General features: G+C 36.1%; 1 protein-coding gene across 2 annotated transcripts; it reads left to right on the top strand.

Annotated features, from left to right (window-relative positions):
* Positions 1–3,216: 3,216 nt before the first annotated feature.
* On the top strand, positions 3,217–24,426 carry tert (telomerase reverse transcriptase). 2 transcript variants are annotated; one of them, XR_009328541.1, is made up of 17 exons: positions 3,217–3,953; positions 4,773–6,090; positions 6,458–6,653; positions 6,984–7,173; positions 7,796–7,957; positions 8,412–8,573; positions 8,924–9,019; positions 9,271–9,356; positions 10,370–10,483; positions 11,025–11,096; positions 11,679–11,864; positions 15,330–15,456; positions 15,772–15,833; positions 19,423–19,547; positions 19,775–19,908; positions 23,122–23,259; positions 23,674–24,426. XR_009328541.1 is itself a non-coding variant. In XM_033998948.3 (16 exons), the coding sequence occupies exons 1-16, from the start codon at positions 3,690–3,692 to the stop codon at positions 23,775–23,777; spliced, it is 3,402 nt and encodes a 1,133-aa protein (XP_033854839.3). In that variant the 5' UTR covers positions 3,217–3,689; the 3' UTR covers positions 23,778–24,426. The 2 variants fall into 2 exon arrangements, 1 of the variants encoding a protein (XP_033854839.3); XM_033998948.3 differs by lacking the exon at positions 19,775–19,908.
* Positions 24,427–26,841: the final 2,415 nt, after the last annotated feature.

Below are 26,841 nucleotides of genomic sequence, written 5' to 3'. Positions count from 1 at the left end.
TTTGTCATTTTCTATATTAATGTTAAACAAAACTCTGATATGTTCAAAGTTATCTAATGGTAGAATGTAACTGTAACTGATGTTGACATTATTTAGATTCAACTACAGAATCAAATGTCATGTCAACAACAGAAAATATAACATCCTGCTTGGAAATGTTGTGTACCTGCTACTTAAAGTGTACGAGCTTGATTAACACTGCAGCTTATGTCACAAGCACAGGTCTAGGTTTACACTTAAATTCTGAAATGACCCAGACTTGTATACAATAGGAGTCTTATAAAACGAGTTTTAGTTTAGATGTACAGCAATACAGGCAAGTGCACCAAAATGGGAAGCAAGTGATTACAGTATGTAAAAATGCAGTAGTTTAATAGTTTCTTTTAGTATTTCTCCATGGAAAACAACTCTGCAACCTATTACAAAAAAGTGTGGATTAAATATCAGCATGATCATGCTAGACATTCACAGTGCCTGGTGTAACTTAAACTTAATAAATGCCAACAACCACAGCAGGCCAGTATTCTCCTCACTGTAAATGCATCAAAGATTGACATGTCTTCACCCCTTTTAAGCTTCAAGTGCAGCCATCTGTAGTGCTCAATGGATTGAAAAGCATTATTTTACTATATAAAATTTGAATGCATGCATGACTTCCATGTTTTGTATGTTGATTACTGATCTACTGTACACAAAGAAATGAGGAAATGTGATTTTTTTTTTTTTGTAACTAAGATGGAATTTCATAATTTGTGTATAATGTTGCTATACACTAGCTAGCACCACCAGCAAGTAAATTCACAGTACAGAGATTATCTGTCACCTAGGATAATAATACAACAGGTGATTTTTTGAAAAGCTGTCTTTAAGGTTGTTTGGAACAATTCCTGTCTATAACATGATTAGTTATGTGGAATGTCTGAGGTGCAGTTGGGCAACTATTTTCTGTTTTGATGTGGAGAGTTTTTTTCCCCCAAGCATTTAGTCTGCAAATGGAACCGTAGAAAATGAGGCAGAACCGGAACCTCAACCACCACCTTCATCAAAAGAACCCCCATTTATACAGTTTTAGCATGCTGAGCTGTGTGATGAGAAACCTGCATGCCAGGACTGAAATAGTTTGGAAAAATATACAGTATATCAATTGGATGAGTTTAAACAGGTAAAAACAACAGCTTCAAAATGTGTATCTGTGACAGTATGACTGCTTTTTTTCTGTAATGTCCTGTAATTACAGCATGGTCAAATGTGCAGTGTGTTATGATGGAAATTAATGTTAATGTCTAAAATGATAACTTTCTGCCTGCTAAATGGAATTGGTATCAATTACTGTTTGCATTATCTGTTCTGTTTTGTACAGTTGTCTTCACTTTGTTTTACTCTGTGTAAAGTAAAGTTCATGCTATCCGTTCATCAGGTGTTTTTGATTATTATTATTATTATTATTATTATTATTATTATTATTATTATTATTATTATTTATTTCTTAGCAGACGCCCTTATCCAGGGCGACTTACAATCGTAAGCAAATACATTTCAAGTGTTACAATACAAGTAATACAATAAGAGCAAGAAATACAATAACTTTTGTTCAAGTGTGACAAACCACAATTCAATAATACAGCAGATAATAGTGATAGTTACATCAGGATATGATTAAATAGTGATAGTTACATCAGGATATGATTAAATACAAAGTACTACAGGTTAAACACTTGGCAGATTACAGTATTCTGAAGTACAGGATTAAATGCAGTAAAATAGGGGGCAGATAAGAGCAAAATAAAGCACATTTACATGAAGGGTGATAGTGTCCCAGGATACAAACAGAGGAGTTCTACAGAGGAGTTCCATTCCTAATACCTGCATGTTAAGAAGTATCTCTGCCTACATTCATTTATACCACAGGCACTCAAATTGGTTGTAGGACATTAAAAAGATATCCATGTTACTTGAAAGGTAACAGGTATTGAATACGGTCCCCCCTGGTATGGTATTTTGTTTTCTCAAATTAGTTATGGAGAATGTTTATTTGTTTAATTATGTATTTATTATTAAATGGGGAAGCTGGGGCATTGTAGACTGTAGTTCCCAAATAACTTTTCTTTCATAGCAGTGGTGGATTACTATCAATGGTCAGTAAATTCCAAATGGTTGCAGTTGCAAATGCATTTGAGCTATATTTACAAACCTCAGAAAAGTAGCTTACCTGTAAACAAAATGTTCTGCCTTCCTAACATAATACATAATTCACATAAATCGTGATGGTAGAGAGAGTATCGACTTTCTAAACTGCGTGGAAACTTGGCCAGTGTTATGCAGCTTTATCTGTAATTAGGTAACTTTAGCATGTCATTGCATCAAATGTATTGGTCACATACATGTACAACAGGGTACAGTAAGATTAACATAACCACGTTAATCCCATAGTTGGGAAATATGGCCATAAACAGCAACAAGTTAGGCCCGAAAGGAGTAAAACTCAGCTGTAATTCGAATGCTGCCAGTCAGCATAATATCACCTGGAGTGTGTTTAGGGTGACCACTTGTCCCTAATTGGAAAGTACCTAAATGTAAAGATCAAGTCCCGGTCCCGGATTTAATGCCTCACATCACATGTTACCCAACAGCCTGATTAATATTTTGGCTACAACAAACTAAATACAATTCACAGAATATTTTATTTTTTCTTTGTTTATGCGAAATGGCTGACTCAAAAAGTTGAAGTCACACTGATATTGCTACGTCGGTAAAGGAAAGAGTACCCTCTAAGGCGTACTCCACCAAAGAAAAAAAATGAAGCACCTGTGTGTGCAAATTCAGAGAGGAATGGGTTATAACTTCATACATGTGGATTAGGAAAAGTGCAAATTATTCAACAAGTGTTTTTTATACATTATGTAGAAAAGATTTTAGAATTGGATACTGGGGTGAAAACGTTGTTAAGAAGCATTAAAAGTTGATATCTAATTTTGAAATACTGTTATTAAATGTACAGTATAAAATATGTAAATATACAATAACGGGTACGCATACCACATTCTGACAACATATCACTTTCTGGCCCTCCACCGGTATTTACAAATAAGTGAAATTATTCCAAATCGCAGAACTCGTGGATTGATGAACCAATGAAAACACTCACCAGACATACGTCATTGTCGTATAATCATGCAAATAGGCGCATAACACAATGCAGTTTTTCTTAAGAAAATGTATTGCTCGTTAGGTTTCCGATGGCTGGCTTATATTACCGTCCTTAGTGATATAACATTAAGGTGTGGGGGCTAAACTGATAACATACATGTTGTGGGTGGATTTGATTTGTTGGAAAAATCAACTTTTTCTTTCTGTACATTTTTTGTTTTTTTCTAACAACTGTATATCGTCGTCTCACCAATCACCAACTGCATAATTTGTATGATGAGCCTGTTTCCGCGTTTATACGGTAGTGTGTCGACTAGGCGTAACTTTGGAGAGGAACCGGCCCTGGAAGATCACCGTGGGGTGCTGTAATCGGTTAAAGAAAAAATAATACAAAAAAATAAAAATAAATAAGTAAATATAGACAGAGACAGTTCAATTTCTGCAGCACGTTTGACTGGCAAAGCACGACTTCTCTCAGTTTCCAGACGAGCTGTGGGAACACGAACAGGAATATTGCTGCCAAAGTAATGTTACAGTAAATCATGTTTACAAAATACAACAAGTGTGCCATGGAGCCAATGAAAGAATATCGTCGTGTGATTTGTATGTTGAAGTCTGTGTATTCAGAGGTACAGGGAATCGAATCTTTTCTTGAGACGATCGGGTGGAGAGAGACCAGGGAAGGGAAAGTCCCTGGCTTAATTTCGAGCAGTGACAGTGTGAAATATAAGAGATTTATTTCTGAAATCATTGTCTGTACCACACAAGACGTGAAACTGTTATCGCAGCCTGTCAACTTTCAACAGGTAAAGCGGGAAATGTTTTATTATTATTATTATTATTATTATTATTATTATTATTATTATTATTATTATTATTATTATTAGCACACAAATGGTATTGGCTAGTAATTATGGGGTAGTGAGTTTGAATGAAACTTCATTAAGACATGGATGGCATTATGTAGGAATTATTGGTACTGATCTAGCCTCAAGTTAAGAATGAAATACGAAAATATATATATTTTTGTTATACATCATGTCATGAATACATTATTGTGATTTATTTTTCCATATCTCGGGGATAATTCAAGGTATTGACTTCATATCTGCATACAAGCAGTGGCTGCTAGGTGTTGTTGACTTTACATTAACATCTGATTAAAAATACAGCTGTGACTTCTGAGGTTTTGATTTTGTATAGAGATACCTTTATTGTCTTCATGGTTTGTACGTAGCTGCATTTTAATTATTTTTTGGTAAACAACATTTTCACTACAACATTGTTTTAACCTCTGGTCATACCAATGCTACAGATCCCACACTTTCAGATGGTGTCCACATTTTGGTACACAGTTGTATTCTCCAATTCATTTTGATTTAGATACGCCTTCTCCCAGGGTTTTTGTTTGTTTGTTTGTTTGTTTGTTTGTTTTTTACAGAACCTACTATTTCTACTAAATGTGTTTAAAAAGAGGTGCCTGATATTGCTCAGCTAAAACTGAAAAAGCATGGAAAGGATGTGTTATGTTAATTAGTTTAGGTTGTTCCCATTTCAAATGTACTGTTAGAGAATAGCATTGTTTTTAATGTGAATTAACCTGCCATGGTATACTTGTGTTTCAGTTGTCAAGCCAGAGGGAAGTGGTGGCCAGAGTCATACAGAAGCTTTGTGAAAAAGGGAAGAAGAATGTCCTGTCTTCTGGTTATGCCTGTATTTCTGAGAACAGTTCTCAGTTTGTCAAGTTTGCTCCCAACATTTGCATCTTCCAACTCAATCAAACTACCTTCACCATCGGTGCTAGTCCCCTTTGGGAGACCTTGCTAAGCAGGATTGGTGACGACGTAATGATGCATTTGTTGCAACGCTGTGCGCTGTTCATGCTTGCACCCCCAAGCAGTTGCTATCAGATATGTGGAGTTCCTGTCTACAATTTAGTGTCCTCGGGTGTTGTTTTTTCATTCAGATGCACCCAGCAGAAGTCACTAAATGCCAAATTCAATGTCTTATCAAAGTTTGTAAAATTACAACGTAGCTTTTATAAAAGATACCAACAGAAGGTTTATCAGTGGAAACAAAGATCAGCAGTTGGACGGCAATCTCATTACAATCTACGAAGTTCAGCATCCCTTCAGCGGAAATGGACTAACAAAATCATGAAGGCCAGCCAACAGAAGAAAAGGCGTCTTGGTAAAGGTGTTGTTCCTCCCGCCAAAAGGGTTAGATCAGATTCTTGCAATATCAGCCTTCTGGTAGATAATCGAAAAGGTGCAAAATCCTGCCAGCCAAGCATTCACCCCAAGAAAGAAAAGAAGAAAGTGCCCTTTAAGGCCCCCTCAGTCAACTTCTCTTCTGTTTATATTGAAAGAAGACATATGTTTTATTCAAGCCAGGTTTTAAAGAAAAGCTTTTATAATTCCTTTGGGATGAGCTGGCAAAAGGACTTCAAAGTTGACGAGAAGAGACTGATTGAGACTATCTTCTTGCAGAGAGGTTTGTTTGGAGGAAATGATGCCAAAAGGAGGCCTGACAACTACTGGAGGAAAAGGATGCTGCCGAAACGCTATCACCAAATGAGGAAAGTGTTTAAGCAGCTTGTGAAACGACATGGAACATGTCGGTATATTGAACTGTTGAAGAAGTATTGCCCTTGCCCTTTTAATCCTGCCAAAACCCAAGAATCAAGTCACCAGGGAAGTACATTAGAAAAACTGCTACAGCAGCACAGCCATCCCTGGAAAGTGTACATGTTTGTGAGGGAATGCTTACATTATGTGGTACCACAAGAACTGTGGGGCTCGAACCACAACAAATGCAGATTCCTGACAAATGTGAAGAAGTTCATCTTTTTGGGAAAGTTTTGCAGGTTTTCTCTTTCAGACTTGATGTGGAACATGAGACTCAACCACTGTGACTGGCTGGAAATCAAAAATGAGAAAAAGAGTAAGCTAAATCATAAAAAAAATAGGCTGCTTGTGAATGTATTTTGATTGTAAACTCTCATGAAATGCTGTGAACAGCCTCAGGACTGTTGTGGCACTTCAGATTTACATCTTCATTGTTATCAAGACCTGCAGTGCTAAATAATTTAGTTAAATATTATAGTTGTAATACGTCATAATATTGTAAATTATGGTGGGGATTTGTGGTTAGAAATGTTAAATGGTCTGCTAATAGTAATTGGTAACTCAGAAATATTAATTCTCTTATCAGTTCATCCATTTCATTCACTTTCCAAACTATTTTATATGCAGCATGGGTGTTCAAAGACTCATTTTTAGACTTCTCAATACAACCTTTCTTTTTCCAGAGAGAATTCATTTTTATTCAGAGGAGCATAGGCTTCGTGAAGTGATCCTGGCTAAGTTCTTGTACTGGTTGATGGGCACCTATGTGGTGCAGCTACTTAAGTCCTTCTTCTACATCACAGAGGCTGTGAAAGGGAAGAACACTCTGCACTTCTACAGACAGTATGTCTGGGAACTTCTGCAAGATATTGGAGTCAGGTACACTTTACTTATTACTGAAACTCAATTTTTCAATGTGAAGGCTAGCTTGATTACATGCATAGTTGCCTTTATTTCCAAACCTTAGGATTTTAATATCCCAGCTGATTTGTTAGGTTCTCTGGATCTTTGAATACCTGTGATCAGTAATATCACAAAAATGGGCCTTATTCTGTGTACCACTGGAACCTTTTCAACTATTGCATGATATTTGTGAGTTTCTATAATGTTGCTGAATCCAATAGAAACTTTATTTATTATACTGGTAGTTTGAAAATACACATTTGTCTTTTTAAATATCCATGTAAAATGAAAATGTTTTTTCAACAGAAAACACCTAGAAAAAACACAGCTGCAACCCTTAACCACAGAGGAGATTGCGGAAATGCAGAGACAGAACAAAGACCTGATGATCTCCACACTCCGGCTCATTCCCAAACGCAATGGGTTGAGACCCATTGTGAAAGTGGGGAAAACGATGGGAATGCACAAACAGATTCAGCAAACCAACGAGAAGAAGGTTTCCAAAAAATCAACCCTTTCACTTCTGTCGCCAATTTTTTTTTTTACCCCGGTTTTCTCCCCAATTTAGTATGCCGAATTATTATCTGTATCCTCGGCTCACCGCTCGCAACCCCACTGCGGACTCAGGAAACGGCGGCAGGAGCACACGTCCTCCAAAACGTGCTCCTGCCAAGCCGTCATTTTTCGCTTTGTGGCTCCACTGCAGAACAACAGGCGCCCTGTTGGCCACAGGGGTCGCTGATGCGCGGTGTGCCGTGGATTCCCCTGCCGACCTAAGCCCTCCCTACCCGGGCAGCGCTCGGCCAATTGTGCACCGCCCCCTAGGAACTCCCGGTCACTGCGATCTCCAGGTTATAGGGACATCCTGCACTCCACGCGGAGCGCCTTTACTGGATGCGCCACTCGGGAGCCCCCACTTCCGTATTATTTTAAACTCTGGCCATGTCAATGATACAGACTATGTGCTTTGACATAGGGTCATCATAGTCGGTACAGAGTTGTATTGTACAATTCTCTTAATGTTACAACATCAAATTGTAGGGTCATAAATGAATAAAATAAATAAATAAATAAAAATACATTAAAATATTTTTCCCTTTCCCTCCTACTGGATTCAGCTGAAGCTCCTGTGCGCAGTTCTGAATTATGAATGGAAAAGAAATCCTTCTTTAATAGGGTCATCCGTGTTTGGAATGGATGGCGTCTATAAAGTGTTGAAGCAGTTTGCACAGGAAAGGAAGAAACACATGCAAGACCTACCTCACTACTACTTTGTGAAGGTAGGATCCCTACATAGCATCACTGTATGTTATTAAAGGAATTGTTTAGCACTGAAGTAAATTCTAGTGTGCTCTGTGTAGTTGACACAAACTTATTCTAACCAGACATGCTTACATGACTTGATTCAATATTGTTCCACAAAATGATACTCTTGCAGTGAGTGGACTGAATTAGCAATTGGCAGATTTGGATCAATTCGATCCAAGCTACTGTTTTTCTGCCAGCTGCATGGGTTCTTTTTAACAGTGTAGTGTCCCATTCAAATTGAATATCGAGAATCGTGGTTTATTTTGTTTCTTGAAAACTGATTTGTGGCTGTTTGTTTCAGAATGTTTTTTTTTCAGAGCACCAATCACTTAAAACAATTCAAACAGCATTAACTTCAACATTTTTTATTGAAGTTGGATCCTACTGTAGGTTTGTCAAGATCTGTCTGCATTTTCTATATTTCAGGCTGACGTTACCGGGGCCTTTGACACCCTTCCACATGATAAACTGCTAGATGTGGTTTCAGGTATAATACATCCTGATATCGAAGAGAGCTACTGTATCCGCCACTATGCTGAGATCTGGAGTGACCCTGTCCGGCAGATAAGGAAGTCATTTAAGACCGATGTATGAAAACATGCTGATATATTTCATATGATAAAGTTGAATTGTTAAGTTTAGTATTAATAATTTTTATTATATGTGTGTTGTATGATCAAGGAGTGCATGCAAGCCTTAATTGATGATGAAAAGGGTTACAGAATTCAGCTGAATTTTAGAATTTAAATTTCCGTGTTTTTAACAATATCTGGACTTGTATTCTTTTGTACTTCATTGTTTTAGAGAATAACGTTGTTTTTAAGTTTGGACTGGATGATATAACAGGTTGAACGGTTTGATGGCATCTGTACCTAAAGCCATAGCTGCAACATAATGTTTAACTGTTTTTTACTAATCATACCTTGTATCTCCGATAGGCTTATACAATGATGGATCTACTACCAAACATGAAAATGTTTGCCTCTCAATTGCAAAAGGAGAAATCTTTGCGAAGTGCAATACTCGTAGAACAGGTAAAGGAACCATGCAAGATCTATTGTATTATACCAGGAAAGATTGAATTTCCATTATCATTGTTTCCTGGTAGTAGTTTATAATGTGTACAGCTGTCCCCTATCACCTGTGCATCAGAAGTAATGTTTACCTGTGGTTATGCAACTGTCAAACTTTTGGTCACTCGCAGCAGAAAATGATGTTGATGAAAGTACTTTTTTTTTGTATGCTTTTACTGAATGTTTGATTTAACCTTTATATTAAACTATAGGGCATGTCCATAAATGAACCTTCTAAAAAACTGCTTGCTTTCTTCAAACAAATGCTGAAGAGTAATGTCATCAAGATTGAAAACAAGTAAGTCTTAAAACACTACTTTTTTTAATTTTTTGGGGGTATTTGAATATTCTAGTAAAATGCTATTACGTAGGATGTTATAAACTGCAAATATTGCACATGACAGGAGGAAAGCCAATATTCACATACAGAAGTGCTTTGGTTGTAATGAAATGTAATATTGTTTCATTTGGAAATACAGTAGAACCTCAGAGTTACGGAAACCTTGGGAATGGAAGTTGTTCTGAAAAGTCCTTAAATCTGAAAATGAGTTTTCAATGGTTTTAATAAATGTGCACACCTGCTATCTACACCCTTAATCTGGTGAATAATGCAAGGATACAGCACAGTAATGCAATACTCGTATTGTTATGGTTTGATGGCTTTAAATCCTTTAAATGTAACTTGCTATTGAAATTGTAACTCTAGCAGAAACACAGATTTAAACTTCCAGGAAAAGCTAGGTTAACATGGTGCTTATTTTTATTTTATTTTAACCAAAATGCATTAGTGTAGCTTGCTTAGTCATTGGGCTTGTAAATAACTTTGCTATGTTTAAAACAAAAATGTTCCTAGTAAAATTACAAATCTGAGGTTCTACTGTAATATGATATCGCCATCTGCTGGGGAAAAAAAACAAAATTACACCTGCTGCACTACATAAGTTGTCTTAGAATGTGTTAATAAAGTTGCCTTTGGATAAAGTATTTATTTTATTGATTTATATTTTATACAGTAACAGGTCGATTTCCCATTTATACCTAAGACACATGCAGATATTCTGCCATGTCATTCCATCCACTTGTTACGTACTGTACATTTTACCGTCATAAATAAGGAATGGTACCAGGTCTTTGTCGATTCCTCATTATCTTAAAAATAGGTTGTTGGTACAATACTTTAACCTAGCTAATTTCCACATACTTAGAATCTAGCATATATAATTGTGTATTCTTATATATTATCCAAGACTGGCTGCATTGCAGTGTGTGCTTTAAATTTCCACTGTGGATTGCGCTCCTGATGTTTTTCAGGACCTACCTGCAGCGCTGCGGGATTCCTCAGGGCTGCATTGTGTCCACCCTGCTATGCTGCTTGTGCTATGGAGACATGGAGAACAAACTCTTAAGTGGAGTGCAACAAGATGGGTACGTCTTCCAGAGCGGTTTTTGGCTTACTGTTTGTCATCATTTCCCATGTGCTGCTCTATATGTGTGTCTTAGTTATTCCTGTAATATTTGGATACTGTGAAAAAGTAAAAAGCTAGGACTTGCATGAGATGTAAATGAAAATAATAGCAATTTTAAACGATTTAGTCGACAGATGCCACATCTGTTATTTGAAGTGAAACAAGTCAAAAATTGTACATTCAGAGGGAGTTTCTTTATAGGAATAAACTCACCTGCATTAGCAAATAGACTTCCACAAGCCTGAAGTGGGGGAAAAAGAATGGACAAAATGATCAATTTAATCGTCTTCTGTCATTGTATAAGTTTCTTTATATATACTAGTGATCAGAATCAACTGTCTAACCCTCCTTCCCTACTCAACACACACTCACACAGACAATACAAGCCTATTAAAGTCAGTGTGTGTCTTCCCCAGTCCTATTTTAAATTGGAGTCTTGGTACATACATTTTTTTTTGTATTTTCAAATATGTCTCTATTTTTTCTCAAACTACATCAAGAGTGTTGCTGAGATGGGTGGATGATTTCTTGCTCATTACTCCTCACTTGTCAAATGCAAAACAGTTCCTCAGGTACGTCTTCTAAATATTTGAAACAGCTGTACTTGTTGGGGTTTACGCTACAGTTTCTCGTGTGTTTAAAAAAATGAATACATAATAATAATACAAAAATGAAAAAAAACTTAACAATACTATGACTGGAGGGAAGAAAATCACTTAAATCTTTCTTCTAGATTTAAATGTGTGATGCAACGTGTAAAGGTTTAGTCATTTGATTGTAACCAGCTATTAGAAATACACAAGGCACATACAATTTAGTATGATAATGCAAGCCCACCAAAAGCTTTTTTTTTTTTTGAACGGGTGGGTTTGTGTCCTTGTTTAGCGTTAGGCCTATATTACAACTGGGGAAAAGGAAACTAAACATTAACCCCCCAAAAAGATGCAACCACCACTCTCCTGATAAAGTATTTTAAGTGGTTCTTTATGAGGTTGTTCCCTTATGTTAAATAGATCTTCATTTTCACCTACTATCAGAAATTGGGTGCGTGTTATTGTTAAAGTACACACTCCCTACTGTCTGCATGTAAATGGCTCTTTAATGTTAATTGCTGTTCAAAATCAATACTGTTTTAATTTACCCCCTCAATTTAGAACACTTGCAGCCGGCATTCCTGAGTATGGGTGCATTATAAGCCCTCATAAAACAGCTGTCAACTTCCCTGTTGATGACATCCCAGGTTGTGCCGAGGCCAAACAGTTACCTGGGGTCTGCATGTTTCCATGGTGTGGACTTCTGCTGGACACTCGCACAGCTGAAGTGTTCTGTGACTATGGCAGGTAAAACAGATTTGATTGAATGATTTGTCGAATGTGTCTTTTAAATTGCATTGAAAATGTTTAAAATCACCAAAGGGGGCAGTGTTGGGTAAGCTATGTTGTCGTAACCACAGGAGGGCAATGGTCTGTATGGACAGTAGGGCTTCCCAATCCTGGTTCTGGGGACCCCCTGTGTCTTCTGGTTTTCAATCCAACTGAGTTCTCAATTACTTCATTAAACCCTTAATTGAACTAACATGCTTAATTATACCTTTTTAATTGTTCTCAGCTCCTAAAAAATTGCTGATTTTCAAGTTACTTATAAAATTGTAGTTAACTTGAAATCTCCAAATGTTTAAAAGCTGAAAACAATTAAAAAGGTCTAATTATGTGAATGAATAGTTCAATTAAGGGTTAATTGGTAACTCAGTTGGAATGAAAAGCAGAAGACACAGTAGGTCCCCAGGACCAGGATTAGTCTGTACAGTACACTACAGCATGTCTTGTACAGTAGTCAGTTGAGTTCATAAAATTGTATTGGCTTATGGCTCCAGTGCAGATAACACCATATCTAACGGCAATTGATATTAGAATGTAATGTATGCATTGACAATTTACAGGCAAATGGGAAATGTATAATTTATTGATCTAATCTGCGATATGCTGTTCAATTATAATTATGTGGTTTTATTTTATTGGCACCCTTTTCTTGTGTGTTTTGTGATAATCAAGTAAAAATATTGCTAGTTTTAATAGTATTGTAGCTGCTTGCAACAAAATTGTGCACCCTAAATAACATCACATGCAATTGGATGTCTGTGTCACAGCTTGACAGTTGTCTAAAATGGGGTAGGCAGGCCCTAAATAATAAAGCAGAAATATGTTGGATTGGTACGACTGTATAAATGTACTGGAGGAGTTAACACCCTCATCTTCTTGACATCTTCTGTTTATGCCCTCTTTCAAAATGGGGACCCTTATGCACTGATCTTATTTGCCTGCTTGGTGCCTTGAATGTTCTCACTGACTCCTAGTCTCCTATAGACATTTGGAATACGTTTGCTGTTGATTTTACACACCTTTGGTAACCTATAGTTTCATGTGGTACCAGATTAAGAATAGTAGGAGGGTCCCCTCTTTAAGTATGTGCGCTGTTTTGTGTAGTTCTTTTCAATCGCATGATTTGCCCTCCGCTGTGGACAGTTAGTTTTTTCTTGTTTTTCAATGTGGTCGATCTTGTGCTTTCAAGTAATTCTTTAAAAAACTATGCAAGGCAGCTGCGTTGTAGAAAGCTAAAAGTATAGTCTAATTAGACTGAGTTACATACAGACAGAGCCGTACCGATCCTTGATGGCACCCTGTGCGAGATATAAATCCAGCGCACCCACTGGAACTTGCAGTCAGCGAATAATAAAAAAAAAAAGGGTTCGAAATCTTTGTAAATGTCCAATGGAATGCACCAATAGAAACGAAACCTAGAGCACAGAGAGCTCATAGTTCAGAGAGTTGGCCAATGCAAATTCAATGGATATAATGGCTAGATTAGACAAGCGTTCTTGGCTCATCAAGGTTCGGAGATCATTTTGATCAATTTCAGCTTACTGAAACTGCGTTGGATTGTTAGGGAACTTGCAAATCAATTACCTACCCTTATCGGCAAAACAAATATTTCTAGTCGTGTGGGAAAAATACGGTCAGTTGGGTAACTCGATCCACACATTTTTTTATTTGGCCTTATTATTCATCAGCCAATCGGTGCTCCCTAAAGTCAGCAGCTGAGTTCATTCCTGTGTTCAGAAATGTCAAGTTGACTCCATGATTATGGCTTAGTCACCTCTCCTAATCTGTAAATGTTAATTAATTCATTTCTTTGCTCGTATTTTTAAAGATTTCTCAGGAGGAGTTATATAACGGGTGGGGGAAAACATCTTAAAGTCTCTTTTGTCTTATAACCATGTTAAATAATTACATGGTGTTTTGGCAACCATCCATAGTTTACCTTTCTGTGTATTCTACTTATTTTTAATGAACTTTAATTGCCATGTAAGATTTATGCAATTATTTCATAGCTGTAGCCACTTTAAATGAACCGTTTCTAAATTACAGTTTAATTATTACAGGCTATGCCCGATACAGCCCTTTATTTTGTAGGCTGGCCTAAATTTTCCATGACAAATGAATTCCTGTCCCTTTACGCTACCATCTAAAGTATTTACAGGGCTACCAAGCCAGTGATATGTGGGATGACCTCGTCATGTTCTTACTGAGCATATTACATCATTTAACAGAAGACCATACTCATTTATCTTTTCTGAAAGTGCAAAGGTTTTCTCCATGAAGTGTACTAGCAATCATAAAGATGTGTTATCCTTAAACTAGTGTACAGTGCGAAACCAAGCGTGAACTTTGATCTGAAATAGTCTGGCCATGCCTATATATGAGGATAAGAGTCAACTTGCTATGTGGTTGAGAGAATTTACTGGACATTACATATGCACTGAAAACACCTGTGTGTGTGTGTTTTTTTTATTTTTTTTTTAGAATGTTTTATTTAATTTTACATTTTTAAAACGGTTTATTTTTTGTTGTTGGTGAAGGTTTAGTGCATGCCCTCCTGATTTTACAAATAGTTCTATATTTTTATACCAGTAATTGACTGATCTTGATCTTGAATCGGTCCACCCATATGCTAACCTTGGAATTCCCATCCCCTACTTAAAGACGTGTTATCATGTCATATAAGAGATATTTTTAGCTGTGCTCATAGATTGAAATCTTTTTTTATGCAGAAAATACAACCCTGTTGGAGTTTCCTGGAGTTGTTTATTGCATTTACCTAGATTGACAGTAGGCTGGTTTCACAGATCCTGATTAGCACTGATTTCCTTACCTAAGATAACATTAGTCCATGATAAGTGCATGGGGGTATGTAAGCCCAGCCAAATGAAGAAGAACCAAGGTTTCTGAAACTGCTTGTTACACATGGTGTTCTTATTGGATACCTTAAAATCATTAAAAATAATATAAAACAAACAAATGTTAAACAATACAAAACAAAAAAAGATTGCTTGCTTAATTGTTTTTGACACTTAGTAAAATGAAAGGTTTCACTGTATAAATACTACTTTAGAACCCAATTTTATACAGTCTTGTATTTCGGTGACTCTTCATTATGGTTAGATCCATACAATGGTTTTTGGGTGATAAGATTAAATGAATACTGGTTTGTTGTTTTCTTTTAATATGTATTGTACTGATACGTGAGTTCCACTTTAAGCTAAAAAAAAACAAAAAAAACCGATACTGTGAATTAAGAGTTCTATGTTTTTAGTAGATCTATTTTATGATTGGTAATGATTAATTAGGGTTATACAGTAGACTATCGCTAATTCTGTTTCTACAGCTGCTATCGGCATGGTTTCATTTTGGACTATCAGGGTTCATACTGCAGAGTTTACGACAGCATCATTTTATTTATTTTTTTAGTTTTTCCGGCACCTCCATTAGATCAAGTTTGACGCTTGGTTCCTCTCCCTGTGTTGGAAAAAAGATGAGGAATAAACTGCTGGCAATTCTTCGACTAAAAGCCCATGCCATTTTTCTTGATCTGGAGGTAAGAATTATCTAATGTTACAATTCTCACATCATCCCTGTTTGTGAACTGTGCTTGGTATGCTATAGGAAATCATCTTGCATCTTGCTTTTTGTTTTTTTATGAGGAAACTTTAAGGCATGAATTTGGTATTTAAGGTTGTATGAAATATATCCATATGCCTAAAAACTTATTAATTGGTTTAACTCATTTATTACATTTCTGCCAGCCATGTCTAAGACCAGTGCATCTCTCAGTAGTCCAAGCATTCATTCCAAGAGAGAGAATGAAAACAAAGTTCTGTTAACCTGCTGTACACTTTTTTTTTATATACAGCTCAATAGTCAAAAGACAGTTTGCATAAATATCTACAAGATCTTCCTTCTTCAAGCTTACAGGTATGTCAATCTTCATCTTATATTTTATGTCCTCTTTAAGCAGCATTTCATTGGATGTGGTTTCTGATTTGAGTCACAGACACTTGTTTCGTGACCTGAAAGATTATAAATTCAGCAAATGCATAGTTGTAATAAGCAGATAGCATTATTTGAAGTGGTACAATCTACACAGCTTTGAGTACTTGTCTTTATTTGATTTGAATGTCACGAGGTACTGTACAGGACTCTTGACTCTTTTTAAAAATATTGTCCAAAAGTTAGTTATAGTTCTCATATACATACTATATAGCAACCTTGAGTTGGTATCCTGCAGTGTTGTGTAGTTTAATGTCATATGTAATTTATAATGCAGTAAGAAAGGAAGCCACAAGCAGGGGTCAAGTAATACTATACTTCTTTTGTGTGATGCAAGTAACCAACCAGAGCCAAATCAGTCCCATTACCCCAAGCCTGGTTGCCCGGGTAGTCATGCTGTCTGTCTCTGAATGCTCCCACCTCGTCCCGGTGTAAATCCACCCACACATTATAGTTAACAATATGTCAACTATATGTAGTTTACTATTTTGAGAACCATGCAGGTGTTCAGATTTAAGGATCTATTGTTTCTATTTTTACTGCCATCTAAAACCTACTGCATAGGTCACTAGCTTCTGTAATAATGTACTGGAAACTGCTTTAAGGGTTAAAAGTACTGTTTTAAAGTATTTCTTGGCGCTTGTTTAAATAAAATACAAGTCACATCTGCTTGCTGCATAAAGAAGGGATTACCATTTCTCTGATTTGAGATTGTTATGCTCCACCACCAGTATGATTCTCATTGGCGGGTAATACAAAGTTCTATCGTGCAACTGTACAGGGGAAAGTTTGAATTCTTTAGTTAATGATTCTATAAGACTTCAGGGCCAAACCGTAGTTCTGCAGATAGAAATCAGTTGGGCTGCCTGTCAGCATTTCTGTAGTTTTTCTACATCAGATGGGAATAAGGTTTTAACCTGCTATAACCAATGTTAAATTCTGCCGCTACCCTACATTTTGTTCTGTAAAACGTAAGCCTTTATTTCACGAACGCACAGTTCTGTAACAAAAATGAGTGTTGGAATACTTTGTGAATACTCATGAAGTGTTGTAGTTAATCTAGAATGAGAATGGCTGATTATCTGATGAGCCACCAAGCCCCCATTTGAATATTCTGTTAATACAATGTACAGTGTGTGAAAAAAAAAAAAACAGCATGTTAAACAAAGTAAACTACATTGAACAGCTGGATTTGGGGTATTACTTGGATCAAACTCTGCAGATGCTAAGCATTTAATTATATTGTAGGATTTGAATAAATGCAAGATTAGATCTCAAAATGAGAGTAACAAAAAAAAATTCAGTCTGTAACATTGAATACAAAAGTATTAGAAATATATCAATTCCTATCTATGCTACCTAATGATGGGAGATGCCAAAACACTCAGCTTTTTTATATTCATTTTCATCTGTTTATAACGTCTCTAAAATTATATATTTTTGTGTTTTTACTGAATTGTAATACTTATGAATGTCATTAAATTGTTTTATAAAATTCATCCCTATTGGTAATTGGTTTGTGTGGTAGGGCAGAGCCCTGCTTGTAAATAGTGTTTGTGTGTTGGTTGGCAGGGATGGGGTTAATTCCTTTCCCTGCCAAATACATGTGAGAATGTGGCTGGAGCCTTCATTGAATAATTGATTAATTAGGCTCCAGCCACATGGGATATAAGGGGAGAACATTTTTTTTGTTTGAGAGGTTGTGTTGGGAAAGGAGCGAGGTGAGTCTTGCTGGGTGCTGTATAATTGTTTATTTAAAAAAAAAAAAAAAAAAATGTGATTTATTTATTTCTTAGACACCCTTACCCAGAGTGACTTACAGTTGTATACTAAAAAATACATATCTAGAATTGCAGTACAGTTAAGAGCAAGCTACAAAATACAATGACTTTAGTCCTAATAAGAGCAAATACAAAACACAGTACGATTTGATATCGGGGCAGTTCAAGAGCAGGTAACAGTGTTGATATTTAAATCGGGGTTAGATACGAGTGCAGGTGAAATACAGAATACTACAGATTGGATTAAGTGCAGTTTTAAATACAGTAAACTAGGGAGCAGATAAGTGCAAGTTAAAGTGCATTAAAGGCAGAGTGCTATATTGTCCAGAAGGGAAGAGTTGAGTTTTACAGGTGTTGTCTGAAGAGGTGTGTCTTGAGGAGGCGCCGGAAGGTGGTCAGGGACTGGGCAGTCCTGACATCCATAGGAAGGTCGTTCCACCACTGCGGAGCTGGGGTGGAGAAGGAGCGGGCTCTGGAGGCAGGGGAGCATAGCGGTGGTACAGCTAGTCTTCTAGTGCAGGCGGAGTGGAGAGGCCCAGTGGGGGTGTAGGGAGAGATGGTCTGTGAAGGCGAATGCCCAGCCGGACATAAGCCCCAACGCTTAAACCCACAGCTAAAGTCTGAGTCTGTCTGTGGTGCTCAAATCCAACGTAGGACACCATGTGTGACAGGATTGCAAAGGGTTAGAGGGGCTCAGACAGTAGCTGTGGGTTTAAGTGCTGGGGCACGCATTTATTAAACAAACAAAATCAAAAGGACAGACAAAACGCAGCTCACAGAGCCAAAATAAAAAAAGGTTAAACAAAAACAAGTCTCGAACACAAAACAAAATAATACTTATGTCCGGTTGGGCATTCGCCTTCACAGACCAAAAACAAAATTTACACAGCAACACACACTCTCAAACAAAACGTTTTCTCCCCAAATATCCCATGTGGCTGGAGCCTAATTTAATTATCAATTATTCAATTAAGGCTCCAGCCACATTCTCGCATGTATTTGGCAGGGATAGGAATTAAGCCCCTCCCTGCCAACCACCACCACCACCAACACACAAACAAAACACTATTTAGAAGGGCTGTGCCCTTCCGCAGTTTGCTGTATGCGAAATAGAGCTTTTTTTTTTTAACATGGTTATACAAAAGCATTTCATCACACAGATATAAAATGCTTAGACCAGGACATATGTCTATCATTTTTCAGATTTCTAGTAAGCAAGCAGTGAACATATTAATTTAAAAAACTAAATATTAATGAATCTTTAGAGACATTTTTCATACTTTGACTGTCCATTCATTAAATCCTTGAATTTCAATGGCACTTGAACTATTGCTTGAAATAAAAGGCATTGAAATATCTGTCTAGGTATCGCAAATGATCTGGCTGTCTTGAGGTGATTTAATAGAACAGTCTGAGTTCAATTTTAAACATTTCACACAGATGGACATGTAATCATCCTATTGCATATTCAGTTATTGATTCTTGATCTTAAATAATAAAAACTTTAGTTTGCATGTTCTGGTCAGTTTAGCCTGACACGCCTCAAGTTTATCTGAGCATAAAGGTCCATTTCACAATGGTTTAGGGTTAGTATTCACTGTAAATGAAGCATTTATAATAGGCAAAAGATACAAAGAGTTCAGTGGAGGGAAAGGCACCCTGCACGTGTCCCCTGTGTCAGGTGGGTGGAGACTTGTTAAATCAGATTTATTATAATGGGTTTCTCCTACTAGGTTCTATGCTTGTGTCCTCAACCTGCCATTTGGACAGAGGGTCAGAAACAACCCTTGTTTTTTTCTTTCTGTGATCTCACAAATGGCCACCAGTTTCTACTCCACCTTAAAAATCAAGAACAAAGGTAAGTAGTTGTACTGTTCACCTGCTTGAACACTAATGAAAGCTTTGTGAATAAGCTTGTCATTGCTGTGATTTGGGGCCTGCTGTACTTCCAGTCACTCCCCACTAGGTTGTATTGCTGTGCAGTTTTGTTAAAGAAATATCTAAGTATTGATTTTCATTTCTTGCCTGTGAGGTCTGATTCAAATCCCAATCAATTTTCTTTTCTTTTTTTTTGTTTTAATTTAGTCATCAATGGTTTTAACCCTGGCTTCTACAGCACACCTGAAGGCGCCCTATTGACATATCCCAATCTATTTTCTACTAGAATCCCCATCCTCACTCCGATGGAACTAGTTTGCCTCTCTTTCATGGCCCTGCTGGTACTTGCAACAGTAAAATGTTTAGAAGGAAAAAATGGTGACTGATGTAAAATCCTTGTACCCAAGTGTCCCTCGTAAAGAAACTTTAGAAGCTTGTCAAAAAGCACTAGATAATAGACTAGATAAATCAATACCTACAGCAGAGGTACTGAACATGATCAACATAGTTTTAGAAAACAGTTATTTTACATTTGTTGATAAGAATTACAAACAAAACGATGGTACCGCAATAGGATCTAAATTAGGAATGCATTTTGCCAGTACATACATGGGGAAATGGGAAGATCAATTACTTAGAAAATCGGAAAGAGAACCTTTAGAATACATTCGGTTTGTAGATTATATTTTTGGGGTTTGGACACATGGAGAAGAATCTCTTTTCCAGTTTCATAAAATGGCAAATGAAATACACAGTAATATTAAGTTGGACCTTCGATGGACAAGGAAAGAAATAGAATTTTTAGATACCATAGTAAAACTTGAAGAAGGTTCAATTGAGACTGACCTCTTCTGTAAACCTGCTGACATGCACCAGTATTTACACATGTCCCCTGAACATCCGATACACACTAAAAGGGCAATCCCAAAGGGTCTAGGAATAAGAATACGAAGAATATGCTCAAAAGAAAGTGACTATGTAAAACATAGAAATGTATTAAAAACAAATCTTAAAAAAAAGAGGATACAAAGAAGGAATTATAGAGACGGAGTTAAGAAAAGTGGATAAACTAAAAAGAGATGATCTACTAGATTATAAAAATAGAGATAAAAAGGTCAAAAGAGTCCCATTAATAATGACTTACTCTAAACTTTTGCCCAATATTTCTTTTGCCCAATATTTCTAAATTCTACATAATTCAGAAAAAATAAAAAAAGTATTTCTTAAGGCCCCAGTTGTAGCATTCAAAAGAGAAGCTAATTTAGGTGATATTTTAGTTCACAATAAACATAAAAGAATAATTGACAAAATAGGTTCTACGAACATGTGCACCAGTAGATGTAAAGTGTGTAAATACATGGACAAAAGTAAAACTATAATTAAACATAAGAACACCACATATCCACTAAAAACTAATACCTACTGTAAAAATAGCAATGTTGTTTATGGAATAGCCTGTGAAAAATGTGATGAAATCAAATATGTTGGAGAGACTGGAACTACTTTATATAAAAGAATTCAGAACCACCTTTCATTAATTTAGAAATAAAAAAATGAATGAACCAATAGTACAGCACTTCACCAGTCAGGGACATGACATAAATGATGTAAAGTTTGTAGTATTAGAACAGCTCAAATTAGACAATGCGACATATAGGAGAATAAAAGAAAGTAAATGGATAAATAGACTGAACACGATTATGCCAGCGGGACTCAACAGAAAAGAATGAACTAATTAACTTCAATAAATATATAACATTTAAATAAATAAACAAAATTCATTCAAAATTTGTGCATGCTGATGCGCTGGGGAGGCCAAATCTAGACTGATCCTCAGAGCCAGCATTGCATGATATAATAAAAATATAAGTTTATATAAAGTAGTGTTAATTAGAATTAATACAGATTCAAAGATAGAAGTAAAAATGATGTCACAATATATAGAACACCATTACATCATGTAAGAATAAATCATGAATTTGAATGTAAACAATAACAAGTAGTTGTCATGCCGTCAAAAACCTATAAATGTTTTGATTCAAACACAGGCTCCCTTGAGAAAGATATGTACAACATATCGAAACGTTGGGCAGCTGGCTCTTTGAGCTAATATATATATATATATATGTGTTGGGAAATCTTGCTATATAGGATATATAGTTTTATTTAGGCACAGGGATTGCACAATCACTTCACGTGAATTTAAAGTATGTAATAGTATGTGAGCACAGGGAGTGCACAAATTAGTTCACCTGCTGGGTTTCAAGTGAAGGATTAATTAGTAATTGAATCCCTATGTAGAGTCAGTTTTGATGCAAACAGGGTTGGGTGTTCAAGGCGAAAGAACAGGAGCGAGAAGGAGAGTATAAACTGCAAACTAAAAAGCAATTTTTGTTTGTTTGCTTAGTGTTCGTCCAGCATGTGTGTTTGTCTGTTCGTTTGGCCACCGCGCCGTTTTGTTTGTTCAGTCAGTGTTTGTTCTGTTTTGTTCAACCATTTATTTTACAATAAACCGGCGCAACAGCGCAATTCATTCACTCACCACTCTGTGTTTCTATTCCAGGTCTGACATCACCACTACAGCCATCCTTGTGATGGGTTTATTTATTTATTTTTTTACCTTTTGGATTATTTGATCACCTAAAGTGCAAACATTTTGGAAGAGATAAGCAGGGCCATAATCATTGCTTGGCTATTGGATGAATTACTCCTTGCTGATGTTTTCAAACAAAGTAAAATCTAAAAAACTTAATAACAGTCGTTACAAAATTCATAATTACTACAAAAAGGGAAGTTATTTTCTACATGCATTGCAAGCAATGGCACAGTTAGTTATTATGACCTAAAATGTATGCAAATGCTTGTTCATGTTATTAATATTTATTAAATACTGAACTTCAGTTGACCGCAAATCACCTAGCACAATAGGCAACTGCAGCTATTATGTGTAGTAAATGTCATCTATGTGGAAAACATTGATCAACACTAGTAGTTGAGTAGAGCTGAAATTGATTATTTTTTCTATGTATGGATAAATGTAGATATAGAAAAAAAAAATAATGGTATATTTTTATAAACATTTATTACTTTACCTTTTTATCATGGATGCTTTAAAGTAGAATTTATGTAAGGCATATTTCAGTAAAAGTCAAACTTTTTTTATTTTTATTATATTGATTAAAATGAAAAGTCCTAAAATGACTGGGGGCATGTAAAGATGTCCTGTCCATCTTTCTGTTCTCAAGTCACATTAAGTTTTTACATTTGTCTAGACAAGTGTGATGAAAATTGGATAGGGAATTCTTTGTCACATGTTATTGAGAGTCACAGTCTAACTTACATTTGCACATGATCATAAAGTACATGTAGATCATGGGGATCTTCTTTTTCAGGTTACTGATGGCTCTAATTTTCCTGCTTCAGTGGGCAGATCTGTAACTTTGGGATGAGAACATTTCTACTAAAATCATTAGAGAAATTCAAAACAGTCACAGGAATACAGTTGTATCAAACAAATGTTTCAAAAAAAAAAAAAAACATGTTTCTGTTTGTAGGGACTCGACTTGGTGCCAAGGATGCCTCTGGAATTGTACCCTTTGAAGCAGTCCAGTGGCTCTGCTACAGAGCCTTCATAGTTAAGTTGTCCAGACACAAATGTACCTCTAAGTGTCTGAGTGGACCTTTGAAAACAAGTAAGCACGTCGTTTCCAGTTTATACGGGTTTGAAAGCACTAAAGGAACAAATTACCAGCAATAATATGTTTGCATTTCTAGTTGACAGAGGTTGTTTGTAAGAAACTGGTGCACTTAACACGTAGCTACATCGAAAAATATAAATCTCTGTGCAAGTACAATGGAGAATAAGAGAATGGGCTTTTTCTACTACAGCTAGAATAACAGAATAATTTGCAGTAGCATCATTGAAGACATCACTTTATCAGCCTAGTATAGCTCCAATCCTGAAGTAAAACCATTGTAACATATTTGCTCCCTTTTTTCCCTGTGGTATTACCACAAAGATGCACGCGTGCATGAGTCACTGATATTGGGATAGTGATTACACATTAACAGCAATTCTTCACGTTAACCATTCCCTTGTTCTGCAGGCAACAAGAAGCTACAGAGGAAACTCCCAAAAGAGATGTTTGAGCTGCTGAAACAGATCACTGATCCTGCTCTACCTCCAGATATTGCTCGAATCAGAGATTAACTGCGAACTGCTACATTAGGCAGTCAAGCTGCAAAGGAAGGTGTAAAATGGAGTCCAGGCTTGGGTCACACTGAAATTAGTGTGGTGCTCTCTTTGTAGTCATTCGTGCATTACAGTTGTTCAAAACCATCATTCATGGTCACAACTATGTCTAAAAAGGCAAACTAAAAATGTTTCAGGTCAGAAACATCAAGGTATATTGGTGAAGAAATAAAAAAAAAATAGTCTCTGTGTTCTTTCTAATAGGCGCAATATGTATTGTTATTGTTGCCGAATTTACATTTGTTCATATTGCTTAGCTGTAGTAGTCTGGCACCAGTTTGTTACTGCCACTATGTTTAAAACAATGTTATGATTACACATTTGAAAGGGGCTTGAATTGTAAAAATAAATATGTTGCATGTGGTTTATTTCTCACACTGGACATGCTACATCTGTATATTTGATTTACTTTATAGTTACTGTATTTTGTACCTTGTTGTAGAATTGTGTTTGTTGTTGTTATTATTTAACAAAGGCCTGTATAATGTATTTTTGCTTGTTGAATGAGGCTGACTTTAAACAGCCTGCTTAAAATGTACCGTGCTGAGAAGCACTTGTGATACGCAATGTGTTTTCCAATAAAGCTACTACATTGTTTCCTTGGTTACTCTGTGTGTGGTTTGCTTTCAAGGTCTGCATTGAAAAATAAGGTCATTAACATTTCACAAGGATCTGCTATCTAAGCCCTTTTATTTATATTAGGTGTGGGATTTCTTTTTCTTTTTTTACTGCAGGCTCGCCTTCTATAAAATAGAGATTCTACATTATGGCACACTTTGGTTTATTGAAACATGAAAACATAAATGGGCTGTAAAATACTTGCTTTTGATTTACATTTACATCATTCATCAGTTTTTGATTGTTCAAGAAAGCACGGCTTGAATTTAACTTCACCTTTAATTTAGATGACTACGTATAATTATGTTGATCATGTATTTTGCTTTATACCTTGTTTTTTATATATATAAATAATCTCTGAGAAGGTTCACAACCATGTTGAAAATGCCAGTTGTCTGATATACAGTAGGTGGGACTAGAAAGCAACAGCTTACAGTCACTATTTCACATAGTTACTTTCCATAAACTAGAAGGGGGACTGACCTTTTCTTCACACATCAGTTTTGAGTTTTATTCCACAATCCAACTGGTTAAAGATTTCTCATGCACCACTTTCTATGTTAGTCATTACTGATGGGCTCACTTCACGTGTGACCATGTGATTACTGTAAGAATGGCTAGAACCGTATTTAGAGAGAAGCAAATAAAATGGTGTCAAAATAAACATATTTTTACAGTCGGACTAAAAGCAGGGCACTTTCAGATAGGTGTGGATGAAGGTCAATTAAGCATCATGTCAAAGCTCTTTAGATGGCATAATTTGAGCAACTGACCAATTATGCTTAAAAAAAAGTCATTTAACAGCAAGCGCTAAAATTCGAATCCCCTTTGATTCTTGTACACACAGTGCTGTAGTGCGATCAGAGTCATCTTTAGTTTGAATTGAACTCCTTTTGAAAGCAGACACTACATCCAAGTTTCAAAATCACTTCAAAATTATTCAGTAAAAAAGGTTGTACGTATTGCAGAATACTAGCTGGTACTTTAAAACATTGATCATTTCAGTCAGTATTGCAACTCATTTCATAGCTGTATCTGCAAACACCTGTTGAAATTGTATAGTGTCTTATTTGAGTTTTAACCATTGGCATCAACTTTAATAAACGTGAGGGTATATAGTCAGTCTAATTTCAAAATAATTTTCCAAAGACAAAGCTGAAAGGAACATGTTGTTAGAGGTGAGTTTAATTGAGTTTAAGGAGGCTGTGTGGTCCAGTGGTTAAAGAAAAGGGCTTGTAACTAGGAGGTCCCACCTCAGCCACTGACTCATCGGGTGACTGAGCAAGTCACTTAACCTCCTTGTGCTCCGTCTTTCGGGTGAGACGTAGTTGTAAGTGACTCTGCAGCTGATGCATAGTTCACACACCCTAGTCTCTGTAAGTCACCTTGGATAAAGGCATCTGCTAAATAAACAAATAATAATTGACAGTACATTGGAATATTACTTTGAAATCAATATGATTAACTGAGATTTTAAAGGTTGAATGATGTTTTGTTTTCATTTGCACTTGCAGTTATAGTGAATGCATTCTGCACTGGTTTTATTTCGATACGGCCAATCAGAATTAAACTCTAAAGCAAAGTACTATGCTCTTTTGTTTTAAGAGACTGTTTCTAAATCTGTCTGTACTAAAGGATGTTTTTTCTTTTTAGATGTATTTGTTCCAATGGCTAATCAGATAAGAAAGAACTGTGGTTTTCCCAGTATTACTCAAACAGAAAGCTCATTTTATTAATTATGCATTTAGCTGTGTCACAACTCCAACAATTGTTGAGCTGACAAATATTAAATGCTTTAATGTGGCGAGTGTATAGTTTCCAAACCTAATAATTTTAAGTGTGGTTTGTTGCCTAGTGATCAAAATGGATCACTAGGACACTAGGCCCTGTCCACACTACCAGTGTTTTTGTTAGTTATGTTTTTTTTTTTAGTTATGGTTACGATTTTTTTATTTTAGTTATAGTTATTAGTTTAATTTTAATTACAGTTACTATTAAAGTTAACTAAATAAAACTGTTGTTATTATTTAGTTATTACAGTTAACAGAGTGGTGATGACCTTGAAATCTGTCGAGGTAAAAATAACTTGGATAATGCCAGGCTCTACAGCTCTTCACAGTGCACTCCTTAGGACAGCCAACCACAAAAATGTATTGATCAGAGATTACCATTTACTAGCCAAGTCTTGCTGCACAGTCCTCCACACACTTTAATACTAGTCAAATAGATTCTGTATGCTAGTAAAAAGCAGGCTGTTTATTTCAGCTTGATTTTTACTAACAGTTTACAAAAGCTATATTTAGTTTTTTACATTAAATTAACTTGAGGAAAAGTAATTAAACCATTTAATTTGCAGTTGTAAATGTTTAAGTAGACCCTCAATACTTGATGAAAACAAGGCATA

The sequence above is a fragment of the Acipenser ruthenus genome, chromosome 4, assembly GCF_902713425.1.
Source record: "Acipenser ruthenus chromosome 4, fAciRut3.2 maternal haplotype, whole genome shotgun sequence".
Taxonomy (NCBI): Eukaryota; Metazoa; Chordata; class Actinopteri; order Acipenseriformes; family Acipenseridae; genus Acipenser; species Acipenser ruthenus.
Note: the sequence above shows the minus strand (reverse complement) of the source record. Positions and strands in the feature narration are given on the sequence as shown.